Genomic DNA, 18,377 nt, shown 5'->3' with positions numbered 1-18,377 from the left:
CTCTGCGACTCACTAGGCTAATCCTCTGCCTGTGGCGCCAACACACCAGGTTCTAGTCCGAGTCGGTGCACTGGATTCTGTCCCGGTTGCCCCTCTTCCAGGCCAGCTCTCTGCTGTGGCCAGGGAGTGCAGTGGAGGATGGCCCAAGTGCTTGGGCCCTGCACCCCATCCATGGGAGACCAGGATAAGTACCTGGCTCCTGCCATCGGATCAGCGCGGTACGCCGGCCGCAGTGGCCATTGGAGGGTGAACCAACGGCAAAGGAAGACCTTTCTGTCTGTCTTTCTCTCTCTCATTGTCCACTCTGCCTGTCAAAAAAATTAAAAAAAAAAGAAAAGAAAAAAAGAAATAAATCTTTAAAAAAAACTACACAGCGTACTGTAGCATAACCACTTCTTAATCAGTTCCCTGTTAATAGTCCTTAAGGCTGGTATGTGTATATATGTATGTATTATATATTATCTTAACCTTAAGCAGTGCATGGTTTTGTTACTGGTTTCTCATCGGTTTTCATCCATATTAGCTTCTCTAATCTAATCTAAAATTCTGCTGTTACCTTCTGCTCAGCAGCTCCTGTCCAGGGTGTAGACATATTGCTCTAGGAAGGGGATATCTGAGACCATTGGAAATCTTTTAAATATTTGTCTTTTGAATGGTGTATTGTGTTTTATTTCATATCATACACCTTTTGAAAATTAAGAACTTTTTTTTTTACAGGCAGAGGAGTGGACAGTGAGAGAGAGACAGAGAGAAAGGCCCTTTTTTTCCGTTGGTTCACCCCCTAGTGGCCGCCGCGGCCGGTGCACCGCGCTGATCTGAAGCCAGGAGCCATGAGCCAGGAGCTTCTCCTGGTCTCCCATGCGGGTGCAGGACCCAAGCACTTAGGTCATCCTCCACTGCCTTCCCGGGCCACAACAGAGAGCTGGACTGGAAGAGGAGCAACCGGGACAGAATCCAGAGCCCCAACCGGAACCAGAACCTTTTTTTTTTAAGATTATATTTATTTCTTTGAGAGGTAGAGTTACAGAGAAAGGGAGAGACAGATAGAAAGGTTTTCCATCCTCAGGTTCACTCCCTAAATGACTGCAACAGCTGGAGCTGGGCCAATCTAGAGCCAGGAGCTTCTTCCTGGTCTTCCACCTGGGAGGGACCCAACCATTTGGGTCATCTTCCACTGTTTTCCCAAGCCATAACAGCTGGATCAGAAGTCAATTGCCGGGACATGAACTGGTGTCAATATGGGATGCTGGTGCTGCAGGTGGAAGCTCAGTCTATTATGCCATAGTTCTTCCCCCGAAGAACTGTTTGTTTGTTTTTTTAGGTTTATTTATTTATTTGTGTGAAAGGTTTATTTATTTATTTGTTTGAAAGGCAGAGTTACAGAGAGAGACAGACAGACACAGAGACAGATCTTCCATCCACTGGTTCACTCCCCAGATGGCCACAATGGCTGAAGCTGTGCCAGTCTGAAGCCAGGAGCCAAGAGCTTCTTCCAGGTCTCCCCCATGGATGCAGGGGCCCAAGGACTTGAGCCATCATCCGCTGCTTTCCCAGGCCATAGCAGAGAGCTGAATTGGAAGTGGAACAGCCAGGTCTCAAATCGGTGTCCATATGGGATGCTGGCACTGAGGCAGCGTCTTTACCTGCTATGCCACAGCATCGGCCCCAAGAACTGTTTATAAAATAAATTTATAGCAGGCTGGCATTGTGGTGTAGTGGGTGAAGCCACCAACTGTGTTACTGGCATCCCATGTGGGCACAGGTTCGAATTCTGGCTGCTCCGCTTTCTATCCAGCTCTCAGCTATGTCCTGGGAAAGCAGTAGAGGATGGCCCAAATTCTTGGGACCCTGCACCTACATGGGGCACATGGACGAAGCTTCTGACTCCAGGCTTCGGATAGGCCGAGCCCTAGCCATTGCAGCCACTTGGGGAGTGAACCAGCGGATAAAAGACCCTTGTCTTTCTCTCTCTGCCACTGCCTCTCTTTATATCTGCCTCTCAAATAAGTAAGTAAATCTTTTTTATAAAATAGATTTTAGGTGAAAGTTAATCCTAGGTTCTTACCATAAGCACTCAAAACTGTGATAAAAATAATCTGGTTTAGTTGTTTTGGGGCCACAAAACCCCAGGGTTCCTTGGAGAAGAACAGCTTCATTTTTATCTGTTTTTGAATTTAATTTGTGAAAATGATTTTACTGCTCTCCAAAAAAACAAAGTGAATCAGTTATGTAGTTTAGTTATCACATCCCCCATTCACTTTCACAGAAGAGAAAAAAATCACCTGACTTTCCTATCCTCCATCTTTAATTACTTATTTGTAGATACTCCCCATCTTATCTTTTACCCTATATTATCAGAATTGACTTATCATAAATTTTATTTATGATTCCCTTGTTTTTAAAAATTCTATTCCCAACAGTGTATTATCTACTTTTGTGTGTTTTTGAACTATTTGTAAAGTTCACATGCTATGCTTTTTACAAACTCATGTCATTCCTAAGATTTGTTGTTGTATGTAGCCGTAGTGTATTTTTACTTCCTGTAGTAGTCTATAGGTAGTTTAAATCACACTTTGCCCATTTTACAGTTGACTGAACTTAGGTTGTTTCCATGCTGCTCATGCTGCTGTGAATACCTTTTCTTTCTTTTTTTTTTCACTGTGAACATTCCTTTTTATTTAAAGATTTATTTTATTAATTTGAAAGGCAGAGTTACAGAGCCGGGGTGGGGTTGGGGTGGAGATAGATCTTTCATCTGCTGGTTCACTCTCCAAGTGGCCACAGTGGCTACGGCTGGGCCAGATGGAAGCCAACAGCCAGGAGTTTAATGAGTGCCTCCCTTGTGTGTGCAAGAGCCCATCTTGGCCATCTTCTACTGCTTTCCCAGGTGCACCAGCAGGGAACTGTATCTAGGCGTCTTAATTCGCTGTGCCGCAATGCCAGCCCTTTACCCCGAGCATTCTTGAAAATGTCTCATGGTATATATGTGCAAGTATACTTAAAGATTAGACATAGGGAAAGCTATGACTGGCAGGCTACCTGTTTTATAAAAATTTTTGGAACATAGCCGCATTCATTCATTCACATTTACCTATAGGTGTTTCCATTTACAAAGGCAGACCTGTGTGGTTGCTGTAGAGACTGTATATATATTTTTTTTAAGAAAATGCATTTTCCATGAGCTTTTTGAAGAACTGTCATACACATGAATTTTCAAAATTCTTGCACTGGAATAATTTTACCTCTTGATTCCATTTTCCATGAATTTTTGAAAGTATCCTTGTATACGCTTCAGAGTGTAATTGATAGATCACAGGATGTTTGCCCCTTCAGTTTTACTAAGTAATGGTAAGGATTTTTCCTCCAAAGTTATTGAAACAAGTTACTTCCCTACCAGTAATGTATGAGAATTCACATTATACGATATCCTTGAGAGCACTTAATATTGTCACACTTTAAATTTTCTCCCACTTGTACACATAAAATAGTACTTCATATGGTTTTAATTTTCTTTTCTAAGATTATTAATGAGGTGCTTGAACTTCATTTCATATGTTCATTGACCATTTATGTTTCCTTTTCCATGAAGCCAAGACTTCAGTTTTTGTATAAAATTGTTTCTAATCGATTGTAGGAATGCTATATCTGGGATACTAATCGTTTATTAGTTGTATGTGTTACAACTGTCCTCTTTGTTGATGGATTCTTTCTTCTTTGTGACTTTGTGAGCATGCCTCATGAATGCTAATATAGTTAAGTATCAAGCTTTAATTATATGGGTAGTTATTCCTGTATCTTGTTTAGGAACTTCTACTTGTAGGTTATGAAGATATTCTCTTGTTTTCTGAAGATTATATAACTTTGCATTTAATCTGTAGTTGGATTTTATTTTTGTGTATGTGGCAGAGGGAGATAGAAGCATCAGTCCTTACTTAAATGAATCTGTACGTTTTAATTCAACAGGTTGGGGGCAGGAGTTAGGCCCAGTTATGGTTAGGCCTGATTAGGCCTGTGTAAGATGCCCACATCCCACATTGGAGCTTGGCTCAAGCTCCTGATGACTACCTCCAGCTTCTGCTAAAGCAGACCCTGTTTATAGCTCATGTGACTGGATTCCTGCCTCCCTGTGGAAGATCTGGATTGAGAGACAAAGCTCTCTGTCACTGGTTTACTCCCTACTAAATACCTTCAACGGTTGCTGACTGGGTCTGAGGTAGGAACCAGAACTCAATCCTTATTTCCTATTTGGGTAGCAGGAACTCATTCACTTAAGCCATCACTGCTAGAATCAGGAGCACAGCCAGGTATTGAACCCAGGCCTCCAGTATGCAATACGGATGTCTTAATTGCTAGGTCAAACACTCACGCTGGATTTCAAAAGCAATTTTGTTGCAGCAAAATGTATTTATCTTTTAGTTCCACTTTTCCATGAGCATGTACCCTCATGTGTAAATATAGATAGTATAATATTTTTAAATAGAAGAAGCCTTCATATCAGAGATTATTTTTTCTTTATATACACAGTTCAAGAAACATGGTTACCCAGTATTCCATTATGTAGGGAATTTGATTGGAAGGGAGCAATGCTCTAAACAGAGATAGTTAATCCTAACCAGAAAGATGTAAGCAGAAAAAATATAAGAAAGATTAGAGGGGAAAGCATTGTGGTACAGTGGGGTTAAGTTGCTGCTGGGGGTACTTGCATCCCATGTCAGAATGCCTTTTATCAAAGTTCTGTGTCCACTTCCAAACCAGCTTCCTGTTAATGCCTCTGTGAGGCAGCAGATGATGGTTGAAGTACTTGGGTCTTGAGCCCATGCCACCACTGTGGGATTCTTCCTGGCTTCGGGAAGTAAACCAGAGGATAAAAAATAAATTTCTCTACCCCTCCCTTTGATGATGAGTCTTTTAAAGAAATACAGATGAATGAATACACATGTTTAAAAGATTAGGAAATTGGGGCCAGCGCTGTGGCGTAGCAGGTTAAAGCCCTGGCCAGCATCCCATATGGGTGCTGGTTCAAGTCCCGGCTGCTCCTCTTCCAGTCCAGCTCTCTGCTATGGCCTGGGAAAGCAGTAGAAGATGGCCCAAGTCCTTGGGCCCCTGCACCCACGTAGGAGACCCAGAAGAAGCTCCTGACTCCTGGCTTCAGATCGCCACAGCTCCGGCCATTGTAGCCATCTGGGGAGTGAACCAGCAGATGGAAGACCCTTCTCTCTCTGTCTCTACCTCTCTCTCTAACTCTGTCTTTCAAATAAATAAAATAAATATTTTTAAAAAAATTTAGAAAATTAGATATAATACTTTTATATTATTTATTTAAAAATAGCCTCAGGATGATTTTATCACAGTTCTTGCAGTGGTAGTGTTCAAGAAATGATTATATTGCAATTTATGTCTCCATTAGGAAAATAAGAAAGTAAATGCAAATATTCCATTTTAAAAAGATTCCATAAAAATCACTCCCATTCGAAAGATACTCAAATGTGTAAGTGTGTCTCCTTTAGATGTACAAGAGTCTCAACTTTTAAATATTTAGAAAATGTATGTTTTCTTTGCAAAAGTGACTTATATTTCTTGATAATTCAGAGAGCAAGTTAACTGTTATTCACTGTAATAAAAGTATAATGAAGAGCTGTCATTGTGTTTTTAAACTATAATAGTGGTTATTAAAGTTTATTAGTTACTTATAAATTTACCTGTATATCTATGTGTGTAAATAGCTTAGGCTGTTGGGTAAGAGGCTCAAAGATCTTTTCATTGTCTCTTATTTTTCTTAATGAGTTTTAAAATAACCTTTTAGAATTCATCTGTAGTTTACATATTAGCTGTCAAGATTAGAAACTATTTTGAGAAAAAAACAATAAGGAAGTACTGTTGCTGTGGATTCGTTCTGAGAGGAGGAGTGTGGTGGGGGCAAGAGGCATGGAGTCACCACACAGACCCCCGGGGTGAAAGCAGGCCAGAGGTGAGCAGCCTGCAGACTTGTTTATTTCAGTTGCTACAGCAGCTTATATAGCCAAGACAACCAATCCGGTCAAGGAGCAGTCTATGCCCTAACCAATCACAGCCTGTTGCCAGACAGTTTCCAAAGCCATCCAATCACGAGCTGTTGTTAGTCAGGCTCTGTTGTCGTGTGGTTTCTGAAGCCATCCAATCACAGCCTGTTGCCAGGCAGTTTCTGTTGCCAGCCACCATCTTGGCATGGCCTTCTCATTCTACCATGTGGTATAAGAAAATATAACAAGCTGACCAGCACCGCGGCTCACTTGGCTAATCCTCCGCCTGTGGCACCAGCACCCCAGGTACTAGTCCCAGTTGGGGTGCCGGATTCTGTACCGATTGCTCCTCTTCTAGTCCAGCTCTCTGTTGTGGCCCAGTAAGGCAGTGGAGGATGGCCCAGGTGCGTGGGTCCTGCACCCACATGGGAGACCAGGAGGAAGCACCTGGCTCCTGGCTTCAGATTGGCGCAGCGCGCCGGCTGTAGCAGCCATTTGGGGGTGAACCAATGGAAGGAAGACCTCTCTCTCTCTCTCTGTCTAACTCTGCCTGTCAAAAAAAAAAAAAAAAAAAAGTATAACAAGCCCTAAAAGATGGACGTGTTTTCTTTAGTGAACAGTTGTATTCCTACAACTTCTATGGTGAATGAGTGTGTGGGATATTAGAGATTGAGAGAGAAATAAAAATAAGAACAAAGTTTTCAAAATAGAGCAAGAGCAGTAAAATATGTAGAGCCATTTGAGGAAGAAGCTATGGCACTAGTTTGCTGTGTGACCCTGTTAACTAACCTAATTTCTTGGAGTTCTAGTTCACTCATCTATAAAATGATGAGGGGGCTACTGGTATTTCAAATTTTTATTTATTTTTATATGTTTGAAAGACAGAAACAGATTCTCTCTGAGAGAGATCTTCCATCCACTGGTTCATTCCCCAAGTGCCCACAACAGTTAGAGTTGGGTCAGAACAAAGCTACGAGCCTGGAACTCAGTCTGAGTCTCCCTCATGTGTTGTAGGGACCCAACATCACTGCTGCTCTCCAGGGTGCATTTTAGCACAAAACTGGAATCAGAAGCAGAGGTGGGCTTCAAGCCCAAACAATCTGATGTGGGATGCAGGTGTCCCAAGCAGCATCTTTACCACTGTGGCAAATACCTGTCTGGACTTCAGTATCATAATCTATCAAATTTAAGTTAATTGCATTATGTTAGTATGTTCTTTCATAATATTGGAACACTGTACCTGTAAAAAACTCAAGCTTCAGGGGCCAGTGCTGTGGCGCAGCGCTTTAAAGCCCTGGCCTGAAGGGCTTTCCCATATGGGCACTGGTTCTAGTCCCGGCTGCTCCTCTTCCGATCCAGCTCTCTGCTGTGGCCTGCGATAGTGGTGGAGGAAGGCCCAGGGTTCTTGGGCCCTGCACCCAGGTGGGAGACCTGGAGGGCTCCTGGATTGGATTGGCTCAGCTCCCGGCCATGTGGCCATCTGGAGAGTTAACCAGCAGGTGGAAGACACCTCTCTCTGTAACTCTGTCTTTCAGACAAATAAAATAAATCTTTAAAAAAAGAAACTCAAGCTTCAGAAGCAGTGAGTTTAGCTTAAAGTACATGAATAACATCTGATATATTTTATTGTGAAATTCAAATTGTACAGAAATATATTACAAAGCAGAAATTTCTCTTTATTCCTGCCCTTCTTATCTTACTCTCCTACTCAAAGGTAACCCAATTACCCGTTATCTGTGTTCCTGTAGACTTTTTGTTTGTTTAAAGATTTATCCATTTATCAGAAAGGCAGATAAATGAAAGAGAGAGAGAGAATCTTTCATTATTACCCAAATGGCTGCAACGGCCAGGGCTCAGCCAGGCCAAAGCCAGGAGCTTCTTCGGAGTCTCCCAGGTGGGTACAGGAGCCCAAGGACTTAGGCCATCTTCCACTGCCTTGCCAGGCATGTTAGCAGAGCAGCTGGAACTCAAACCGGCACCCATATGGGATGCTGGTACCACAGACAGCTGCTTGACCTGTTGTGTCACAGTGCCGGCTCCCCAAACTATTTTCTACATGTATCATAAACATATATAAATATGAAATGTATTGTTTTTAGAAGTGTTTTCTGGCCGGTGCCACGGCTCGCTAGGCTAATCCTCTGCCTGCAGCACCAGCACCCCGGGTTCTAGTCCCGATTGGGGCACCGGATTCTGTCCCGGTTACTCCTCTTCCAGTCCAGCTCTCTGCTGTGGCCCAGGAAGGCAGTGGAGGATGGCCCAAGTGCTTGTGCCCTGCACCCACATAGGAGACCAGGAGGAAGCACCTGGTTCCTGGCTTCGGATTGGCGCTGCGCGCCGACCGCAACAACCATTTTGGGGGTGAACCAACGGAAGGAAGTCCTTTCTCTCTCTCTCTCTCTCTCTCTCTCTCTCTCTCTCTCTGTCACTAACTCTGCCTGTCAAAAAAAAAAAAGTTTTCTGTGCATGTGTGTTAAAGATTTATTTATTTAGTTCAAAGAGCTACAGAGAAAGATGGAGAGAGCGAGCAAGAGATGACAAGCCAGTTTCAATCAGCCATTTCACTCCCTAGGTGTCAGCAACAGCTAGGGCTGGAAGGAAGCTAGAGGAAGCCAGGAGCCAGGAGCATCATTTGTATTTCCCACATGGAGAGGGAAATACAGAGGCCCAAGCACTCGTGCTATCTTCTGCTGCTTTTCTTAGCCATTAGTAGAGAGCTGGATCAGAGTGGAGCCAGGACATAAACCCATGCCCATATGGGATGTCGGTGTCACAGTGGCAACTTTACCCACTGTACACAATACTGGTTCCCATGTATGTGTTCTAATAAATTACTTAGTATATACTCTTTTTGCAGTTTGCTTACTTCATTTTGTAGATTTTTCAAAGTTTTAGCTTATACTCACCTTCACCTTACTATTTTTTAACAAGTTGCATGACATTCTGTGGACTTTGAGTCATTTCCAGTTTTGTGTCAATAATAAACAGGGCTTTAAAGAACATCACTGTAGTAAATTGAACCTTCTATTTTTGATAGTGTTGTGCATTATTTTATCTCATTATCCTAAGCCTGGGATAGCATGAGAAAACTCAACAGGAAGACATCCATCACATGAATTCTCTATTTAGTGGAGGATTAAGCTTGTGATTATAAAATAAACTGAAAGTATGTCATTGAAAAAAATTTAAAAGAATAAGGAATAAAGAGGGAAAGTGGGAGTGTGTGGAAAGTATCATGCTCTTTAAACTATGTATGAAATACATGAAATATTTTCAGCTTATATAAATTTAAAAATTTTAAAAAATCCATTGCAGAACTGATGAGTGGCAAACAGATTTAGTCAGTGTAACATTAGAGCTCACATGCTATTTAATAAGTTTTTATCAGACTTTCAAAGAGAATGATGCCTCTGAAAAGTTTAAGAGCCATGATAGTAGACAGGGATGGTGGATTTCAGCTGCTGTGCTCCTTTGCAGTGGCACTGCTACTATGTTAGATAGAGGGGCACTATGATGATACTTAACACTAAGGTAGCAGACATATTTTTCCTGGACAAATTGAGGCACATGGTCAACTTAACCCTAGATTAGGCACTAACACTGTTCATATATGTAGGTTACTATAGTAGCCTCTCCTTTCTAATCTTCTTGCTCTTGCTCTTACCCTCTTCAATTCTATTTTCCCACAGGAATAGAATGAAGATCATTCTAAAACCATAAAGTTGATTCTATCACAGTAGTTTTTAAACTCCTTCAGTGGTTTTGTGGTTAGAATTAGTTGGTCCTCCAGTGATTATTAGAATGTAGTATGAGATAGAATAAACAACATTTAAATCAGAAGTCAAGAGGTTTGTATTTGAGTCTCAGAGTTTGGCAACCTTGGGCAAGCTATATATTTTCTTGATCTGTTTCCTCAAAAATAAAATATAGACAGTGAAGAGAGGGGTGAGGTAATAAACATGAACAATACAAATGCAGGATATTAATAGTTAACTTTGTGCTTGCTGTGCCCTCTGAAATACTGTCCTTGTATCCTATTGTAATCTGTCAGACTGGTAAAAACTGAACCACTTTTCATGTTACTGTTCACATTTCACAACAAAAAGCTTAGTCATTAAAAAGTGTACATAAAAGTTAAATGACTTTTAAAAGGAAAAAGTTAATTACCAAGTTGGTACTAAAACCCAGCCAAATGTTGCATTATAGTCTGATAATCTTTATACTATTCTCTGTTGCCTTCCCAAGAACATTAAGCATGTTCCATGTTTATAAAACCACATAAATACTGATTATAATTTTAAAAATATAGCTCATCCTTCATAAATTGAGAAGAGTTTATGAACAATTTAGCTTACTGACTAAATCAGGACCTTTGGGTTCAGCTGGCTCGTAAAAGGTGAATTTATTAGTTTATGTAATTAGCTGGGAGGATTAGTAGCAGTCAGCATTGAAAGTCCAATGCTTCAGAGAATAGAACTGGAATTCAGAGTGATCAGGACTCTGCTACTGACAGTTCTATGACTACATTCTTGTATCTGACAACCCAAGGAGAATGGGCTGTGCTCTCTGGGAAATTGGAAGGATTCCATTTGGCCTGGCCTATATCTCATAACCACTCCTGTGGTAGTATTGAAATGAACCTTATGAAATTCCAAATAGTCAATGATATTTATACCAACTAAAAAGGCCATTTCATGTGATTCCGTAATATAATAGGATAGTAGATGGGGAAAATGAGGCATCATAATTTGGTAACTCCAATAGGGCCTTGAAACGCCTTTGCTTCTCAGTTACTCTGCTTCCCTTCCAGCTCCCTGCTAATGCTCCTTGGAAGGCAGAAGAAGATGACTCAAGTACTTGGGTCCCTTCTATCCACATGGGAGATCAGGATGGAGTTCCTGGCTCCTGGCTTCAGTCTGGTCCAGAACTGGCTGTTGCAGCTATTTGGGGAGTGACTCAGTAGATGGAAGATCTCAATAACGTATGCTCTTATCTCTCTCTCTCTCTGTCACTGTACCTTTCAAATGCATGAATAAACAATTTTATCTAAAAATTGGCAGAGTGACCCAGAAGAAAAGAGCTGCTGTTCTTATTGAAAGAAAGGAATAGGAAAGCTTTCTAGACAGAAAAAATAGTGACCGGAGTCTAACACACTTACAAAGAGTATAGATCAGCTGCAATTCAGCTAGACTACCATGGAAATGAAAAAGACATCAAATACAAAAATTTTTTTTAAGATTTTTAAAAATTTATTTGAAAGGTAGAGTTAGAGAAATCTGTCCACAGGTTGACTCACCAAATGGCCTCAACAGCTAGGGCTATGCCAGGCTGAAGCCCAGAGCTTCTTCTGGGTCTCCTACACGGGACCAGGAACCCAAACACTTGGACCGTTTTCCACTGCTTTACCAGGCCATTAGCAGGGAGCTGCATTGGAAGTAGAGCAGCTGGGTCTCGAACTGGCACCCATATAGGATGCTGGCATATCAGGTGGTGGCTTAACCTACTACAGCACAACACCAGCACCTACTATACAAATTTCTAAGGTGAAATTGTCCTTACCAGCCCTTTTCTTAAGTAGCTTGGAGTTTAACATCTCTGCCTTTGTGAACAATCGTGCCTAAAGTTTGTTTGTTTGTTTGTTTTTTTTTTTTTTTTTTTTTTTTTTTAAGATTTATTTTATTTATTTGAAAGAGTTACAGAGAGAGGTAGAGACAGAGAGGTCTTCCATCCACTGGTTTACTCCCCAGATGGCTGCAATGGCCAGAGCTGCGCCAATCTGAAGCCAGGAGCTTCTTCCAGGTCTCCCACGTGGGTGCAGTGGCCCAAGGACTTGGGCCATCCTCTACTGCTTTCCCAGGCCATAGCAGAGAGCTGGATCGGAAGAGGAGCAGCCGGGACTGGAACCGGCGCCCATATGGGATGCCGGCGCTTCATGCCAGGGCGTTAACCCACCGTTCCACACTAAAGTTTGTTTTTTCACAATTAGTTATTTCCCCTTGAATTATAGTGAATTAACCAAGAGTAGTTGATCTTTACATCTACATGTGGGATTCTGATTTACTCAACAGTGTACTCTAAAATTATATAGCTTTGGAAATAGTATGTAATTGTTGTGGTATAGCTAAACATTTAAATAGTCTTTTTTTGTTTATCTTGTTGTTAATACCAGTGTTACATATGGGCTTTATAGAAACCATACTTTAAAATTTTAAAAATTTCTAAGAGGGACTGAGGAAGCTCCCATCTGATGGTTCATTTCCCAGATGCCTACCACAACCAGGATTGGGCCAGGTTGAAGTTGGGAGCTTAGAAATCAGTCCAAGGGCTGGCGCCATGGCTCACTTAGTTAATCCTCTGCCTGCGGTGCTGGCATCCCATATGGGCACTGAGTTCTAGTCCTGGTTGCTCCTCTTCCAGTCCAGCTCTCTGCTGTGGTCCAGGAGGGCAGTGGAGGATGGCCCAAGTGTTTGGGCCCCTGCACCTACATGGGAGACCAGGAAGAAGCACCTGGCTCCTGGCTTTGGATTGGCGCAGCACCAGCTGTAGCGGCCATTTAGGGAGTGAACCAACAGAAGGAAGACCTTTTCTCTCTGTCTCTCTCTCACTGTCTATAACTCTACCTGTCAAATAAAAAAAAAAAATTTTTTTTTTTAAAGGAAGAAATCAGTCCAGATTCTCAAATGGAATCTAATCACTTGGGCCATCATCTGTGCTTACCAGGGTTCGCCAAGCAGCAAACTGATGTGGGATGCCACCATTTTAATCAGCATCTTAACTGGCAGGCTACCTGTCCACTCAGAAATCTTAACTTATTTTTAGAGAAGTTGGGTTATTAGGAGGAGAAAGGAGGAACAAAAGACTTCTGCTGACTACATAATAGCAGTATTGGGTTTTGTGCAGATTGAGAGAGTGCTTTCTGATCATTGTTAATGAAGGTGTTGGGTGAAGTAGAATGGAAGCGATTTGTAGTCCTTTTTGATCTTCATGGAAAAAAAATGGTATAATTAAAAGAGATAATTTTTCTCTCTCATTTCCAAAGTGATACATATGGAACATTTTGGTAAGAAAACCAATTAAGGTGATGGTATAAAAATCAAGAAAATTTAACCATGGGGAAAATCTTTTTTCTTTCTTTTTTTAAATTTTAAGCACAAATACCCTTTTTAACTAAGGATGATTCTAATTAAGCCAACACTGTGAAATAGTTGCATGTAAAATGTTTGTGATGAAAATAATTGCACATAGTAGTGAAAAAAGTGTGGAAATTTGCCCATTAAATTTAGCTCATTCATTCTTGCAGCTAATCCTGTTCAGTGTGATGATAGCATTCTTGTTCTGCTTTTGGAAAGAGCCAATGACAGGTGACGTTTGTTCATGATGCAGTCCACCACTCACTCCTGTCTGGATTTTCCTGTTGTTGTGCTTTCCTTCCCATCCTGCTCTTGAGCAGGACACTGCCTGTAAAGGTGCAGATAGGCTGGTTTTTTTTTTTGTTTTTGTTTTTTTTTTTCCTGCCACAGGTGTGGTTTCTTCATACTACTTTCCCAGGGTACAAGTATTGTTTTCACAGTGCCCAGTTTTTATGGTTAGATTTTTACTATCAAAAGATAAGATCTGATTTTGCCATTCCTCAAATTTTTCCCAGAGCTAGTCCTGCTCCTAGTTACTAAATGTATTCATCAAAAGGCTTGGCTGGGGCCAATATTGTGGCACAGTGGGTTAAACCTTTGCTTTCAGTGCCAGCATGAGCACTGATTCAAGTCCTGACTGCTCCATTTCCAATCCAGCTCCCTACTTATGTGCCTGGGAAAACAGTGGAAGATGGCCCAAATACTTGAACCCTTGCCACCCACCAGGGAGACCTCGATGTAATTCTGGGCTCCTAGCCTTGTCCAGCTCTGGCTGTTGCACCCATTTGGACAGTAAACCATCAGACAAAAGATCTCTCTCTGTCCTGCTCTCTCTATAATTCTGCCTTTTGAGTAAATAAAATTAAACTTTTTAAAGAAAAAAGTCAACACCAGACTCCTAGCTGCTTATGGTGGCTACAAATGGATATGCACAGAGAGCAGAGCAGGGCCTACAAGTGTGAGCATGCAGTACTTGGAAAACAGTCATTTTAATTATTTGTCAAAATTTAAAACTTATGCTAAATTAATTGAAATGTCTATGAAAATCTTCATAGAAGTTAATCTGTATATACCTGGTGAGGCTGTTTGTTCAAATTACTTTGCTTCAAAAGACTTATACAGGTTTTAATTTTATTTGTTTTAATTTTATTATGTTTTTAAAAGATTTGAAAGGCAGAGAAAGAGCACTTGAGATCTTCCATTCACTGGTTCAATTCCCATATGGTTACAATGGACCGGGCTGAAGCCAGGAACCTGGAACTCCATCTGGGTCTTCTACTTCAGTGGCAGGTACCCAAGCACTTGAGCCATCATCTGCTGCCTCCCAAGATGGATTAGCAGGAAGCTGGATTAGAAGTAGCCAGGACTGGAACTAGTACTCCGGTGTGGGATTCAGATATCACAAATGGAAGCTTAACCTGCTGAACTATAATACCAGACCCATATTGGTATAGTTTATCTTAACAGAAAGATTATTTCTCAAGCAGTTAATATTTCATATTTTCTTCATGTTTTCTAGATGATAGTATTTCTGCTGCAAGTACGTCTGATGTTCAGGATCGCCTCTCAGCCCTGGAGTTACGAGTCCAACAACAGGAAGATGAAATCACTCTGTTAAAGGCAGCTTTGGCTGATGTTCTGAGACGTCTTGCAATCTCTGAAGATCATGTGGCCTCAGTGAAAAAATCAGTCCCAAGTAAAGGTAATTATGTGTGATGAAAAAAAGTCTTGCTTTTGCAATATTTTTCTAAACATTAAAATTGGCAATACAAAATTAGTTTCTTGGATTACTTTTTCTCCATTTCCTTTTTATTTCCAAGGAAGTATGAAATTTTATAATTTTAAATTAGAAATTTTTAATGCCATTAATGGCACTTTCATACTTTTATGTCATAGTATTTGTGTGAACTTAGTATCCAACTAGATAATTAATTTTCTGAGGATAGAAATGGAATCTTTTTTGTGTTTCCCATTCTTTCTATCATGAACATAGTAGATAGGCACTCATATATGTATATATTTTTTAAATCAAACCTATTATCATTAGAGAAACATTAAAATTATTATAGTTCAAGTAGCTTTATTCTAAGTTCTATGTTTTAATTAAGCAATAGAATTCTGAAGATATTAATTTAAACTCTGAAACTTTGTCCAACCATAATACATTGAGAAATTTAATTTTCAGGTTATTGGGAATTTTCAAAGTTAATAAAAATAGTCATAAGGACTTACTGCTTTGAGTTTGGACCAGATATACTAGCCTTTCCTTTCATTCAGTCACCAAGAATGAATTTTAAATCCTTTCACATTATCAAGCATTTGGACATACGTTTTATCTAGTTTACTAATTTCTTGGTATAGTAGATGGGGATGGACACAATGTCTTCATTTTGTTAGTGGGGAAAGTGAGGACACTTATTAGACTACCTCCTTAGTAAAGTAAGTCAATGTAAATTATTAGCCTAAGGAGGAGTCTTATGTAACTTCCAGATTCTTGATAGGTAGGAGAGAGTACAGGATGGGAGAAGCAGATTTGGAAGAAAGATTAGAAATTTAGTGTTTGAATGCTGGGTTGGAGGTTTATATGGAATATAGAGATACATATGGATAGCTGAATTATAGAGCTTAGTGCATGAGTTTGATTTGTCTAGCAATAACAATTTAGGAATGTTTAGCCTGTGGATGACAGTTGAAGCCATTGAAAGATGATGTCAAATGAGAGGAAGGCCCAGGATAGTTCCATGGGAGCGCCAGCACTTCATCGTAGCAAATAAGTGATTGTGTTGCCAGCTGCTACAGAAAAGTTAAAAAGAATGAGGAGTGACCATTGGTTTGGTATTTATGTGAATGTTGCAAGCTTCTCCAAAAGGATTTATAATAAAATAATATGATTAGAAATTATACTCAATGTTTTAAGAAGCAAGAATTGAGAATTGAGAAGACCAATATAGCCACTTTTTCAAAAAATTCATCTGAATGGGGAAGATGATAACAATTAGAAGAGAATGCTAAATTGAAAGCCTTTTTTTTTTTTTAAATATAAACACACTTTAGACTTCAAGACAAAGATGCATTATTAAAAACAAAAAGACAACAGAGTGCAGCTGATGTTGTGGTATGGTGTGTTCTAGCATCCCATATCAAAGTACTGGTTCAATTCCCAGCTTCTTTGCCTTCAGTCCAGCTCCCTGCTAATGTACCTGAGAAGGCAATAGAGGATTGCCCAAGTACTTGGACCCCTCCTACGCATGGCTTCAGACTGGCCCAACCCTGGCTATTGTAGGCATTTAGGGGTTGAACCAACTCATGGAAGATCTCTAACTCTCCCTGTCTGTCACCCTGGCCCTGCCTTTCAAATAAATAAATAAATCTATCCAAAAAAAAAAAAAGCTCAATAGAAATAACAACATGGAAAGCGGTGTTGTGGTAATTGATGAGACAAGTTTCCCGGGAGTTTCAGAAAGGATCTTAGATTAAAAAAAAAAAAAAAAAAAAAAAAACATTTTTAAGTTTATTTATTTTATTTGAAAGGCAGAATGGCAGGGAAAGAGTGAGAGAGAGAGATTTAGAGGGAGAGATCATCAGTCCACTGGTTCACTTTCCACATGCTTGCAACAGCTAGATCTGGACCATAGAAAAAGGACTGCTGTTTCTTTTTTTTTTTTTTTTTTTTTTATTTATTTTTTTTTTTTGACAGGCAGAGTGGACAGTGAGAGAGAGAGACAGAGAGAAAGGTCTTCCTTTTGCCGTTGGTTCACCCTCCAATGGCCGCCGCGGCCGGCGCACCGCGCTGATCCGATGGCAGGAGCCAGGAGCCAGGTGCTTTTCCTGGTCTCCCATGGGGTGCAGGGCCCAAGCACCTGGGCCATCCTCCACTGCACTCCCTGGCCACAGCAGAGGGCTGGCCTGGAAGAGGGGCAACCGGGACAGAATCCGGCGCCCCGACCGGGACTAGAACCCGGTGTGCCGGCGCCGCTAGGCGGAGGATTAGCCTAGTGAGCCGCGGCGCCGGCCAGGACTGCTGTTTCTGAGAGAATTCTGAAAGAGAAGAAGCTGAGTAGAAGTTGATATGCTCAGTTGTTAGGGCTGAATGTTTCAGTTCTTATCACTGCCTCCTTGGGTGACAGTGATGATAACCCTGTAAGAGTGCTAAGACAGGTCCTGGTGATGTGGACGTAAACATATTTTCCTGGTTCTTGTCTCACAGAGATAAAAATCCTCTGTGAAGACATTTACATGGATGCACAAATAGGAAGAGGACTTATTATTTAACTGTGAGAGAGACCATACATTTCTCCTGTGAGTGTGGGCCACCCACAGGGAGAAATACTTGTCCTAAATGGGTCAGAGGATTGCCAAAAAGAGTGGGGATGGTGTAGGAAGAGAGGAAACTGAAGTAGCACCTCTAGCTCTGGTCTGCAGCAAAAAGAGTGCCCTGTTTCTAGTCTCTTTTACGAGCATATCATGTTTTAGCTTGCATGACACCATCTGGCAAGTTTATGACACCTCCATAAACTTCACGTGGATCTTATTTTTCCTCATTGCTTCTTCCTCCTCTTGGTCCTGGATGAAACAGGTGCCTCCTGGAAAGGGGGGCATTTTGATTGACAGGTACAGAGATAACCTGCAGAGTTGTGAGGATTCCAACTCACTCAGATATCTAGCTGCCTATCTATCCATACTACATCACTGAGTGGTAGAGAAAAAGGAATAAATATGTGGAATGGTTAGAAAAGACCATATGAGCCAGCATTCTGGCACAGTAAACCAAGATGCTGCCTGCAACACTAGCATCCCATATCAGAGCACTGGGTTGATTCCTTGTGGTTCCATTTCCCATCCAGCTCCCTGCTAATGTGCCTGGGAAAGCAGCAGAAGATGGCTCAAGTACTTGGGCCTCTGCCACCCATTGTAAAGACCAGGATAGCATTCCAGTCTCCTGTCCTTGGCTTGGCCCTGCCCTGGCATTGTGGCCATTTGGGGAGTGAACCAGCAGATAGAAAATATCTCTTTCCCTTTCTCTCTCTTGTTCTGTATTTCAAATAAATACTTTTTTTAAAGGTCTGGTTACTAGGCAGCACTTGCTGCCTGGCACCATACTGGGTGCTATGGCCTCCTGGCTTCAGTCTGGAATGGCCCTGGCTGGCCGCTGGCTGGCCGCTGGAGGAGTGAACAGTGGATGGAAGGTTGCTTTCATGCTCTCTCCATCTCTCTCCCCATCTCCCTTTCCCTCTCCTGCCCTACTCCC

The 18,377-nt window shown here is 41.3% G+C and overlaps 1 protein-coding gene across 7 annotated transcripts in view; it reads left to right on the top strand.

Annotated features, from left to right (window-relative positions):
- EML4 (EMAP like 4) overlaps window positions 1-18,377 on the top strand; it is a 180,354-nt gene that overhangs the window by 76,360 nt on the left and 85,617 nt on the right. For all 7 annotated transcript variants that reach the window (XM_008254479.4, XM_008254478.4, XM_070069207.1 and 4 more), the window contains one exon: window positions 14,649-14,831. In XM_008254479.4, coding sequence (XP_008252701.1) covers window positions 14,649-14,831 — 183 coding nt within the window. The remainder of the gene's footprint in view (window positions 1-14,648; window positions 14,832-18,377) is intronic.

Source organism: Oryctolagus cuniculus, chromosome 2, assembly GCF_964237555.1.
Source record: "Oryctolagus cuniculus chromosome 2, mOryCun1.1, whole genome shotgun sequence".
In the NCBI taxonomy this organism is placed as follows: Eukaryota; Metazoa; Chordata; class Mammalia; order Lagomorpha; family Leporidae; genus Oryctolagus; species Oryctolagus cuniculus.
The sequence above is the reverse complement of the archived record's forward strand: the minus strand, read 5'-3'. Positions and strand labels throughout refer to the sequence as shown.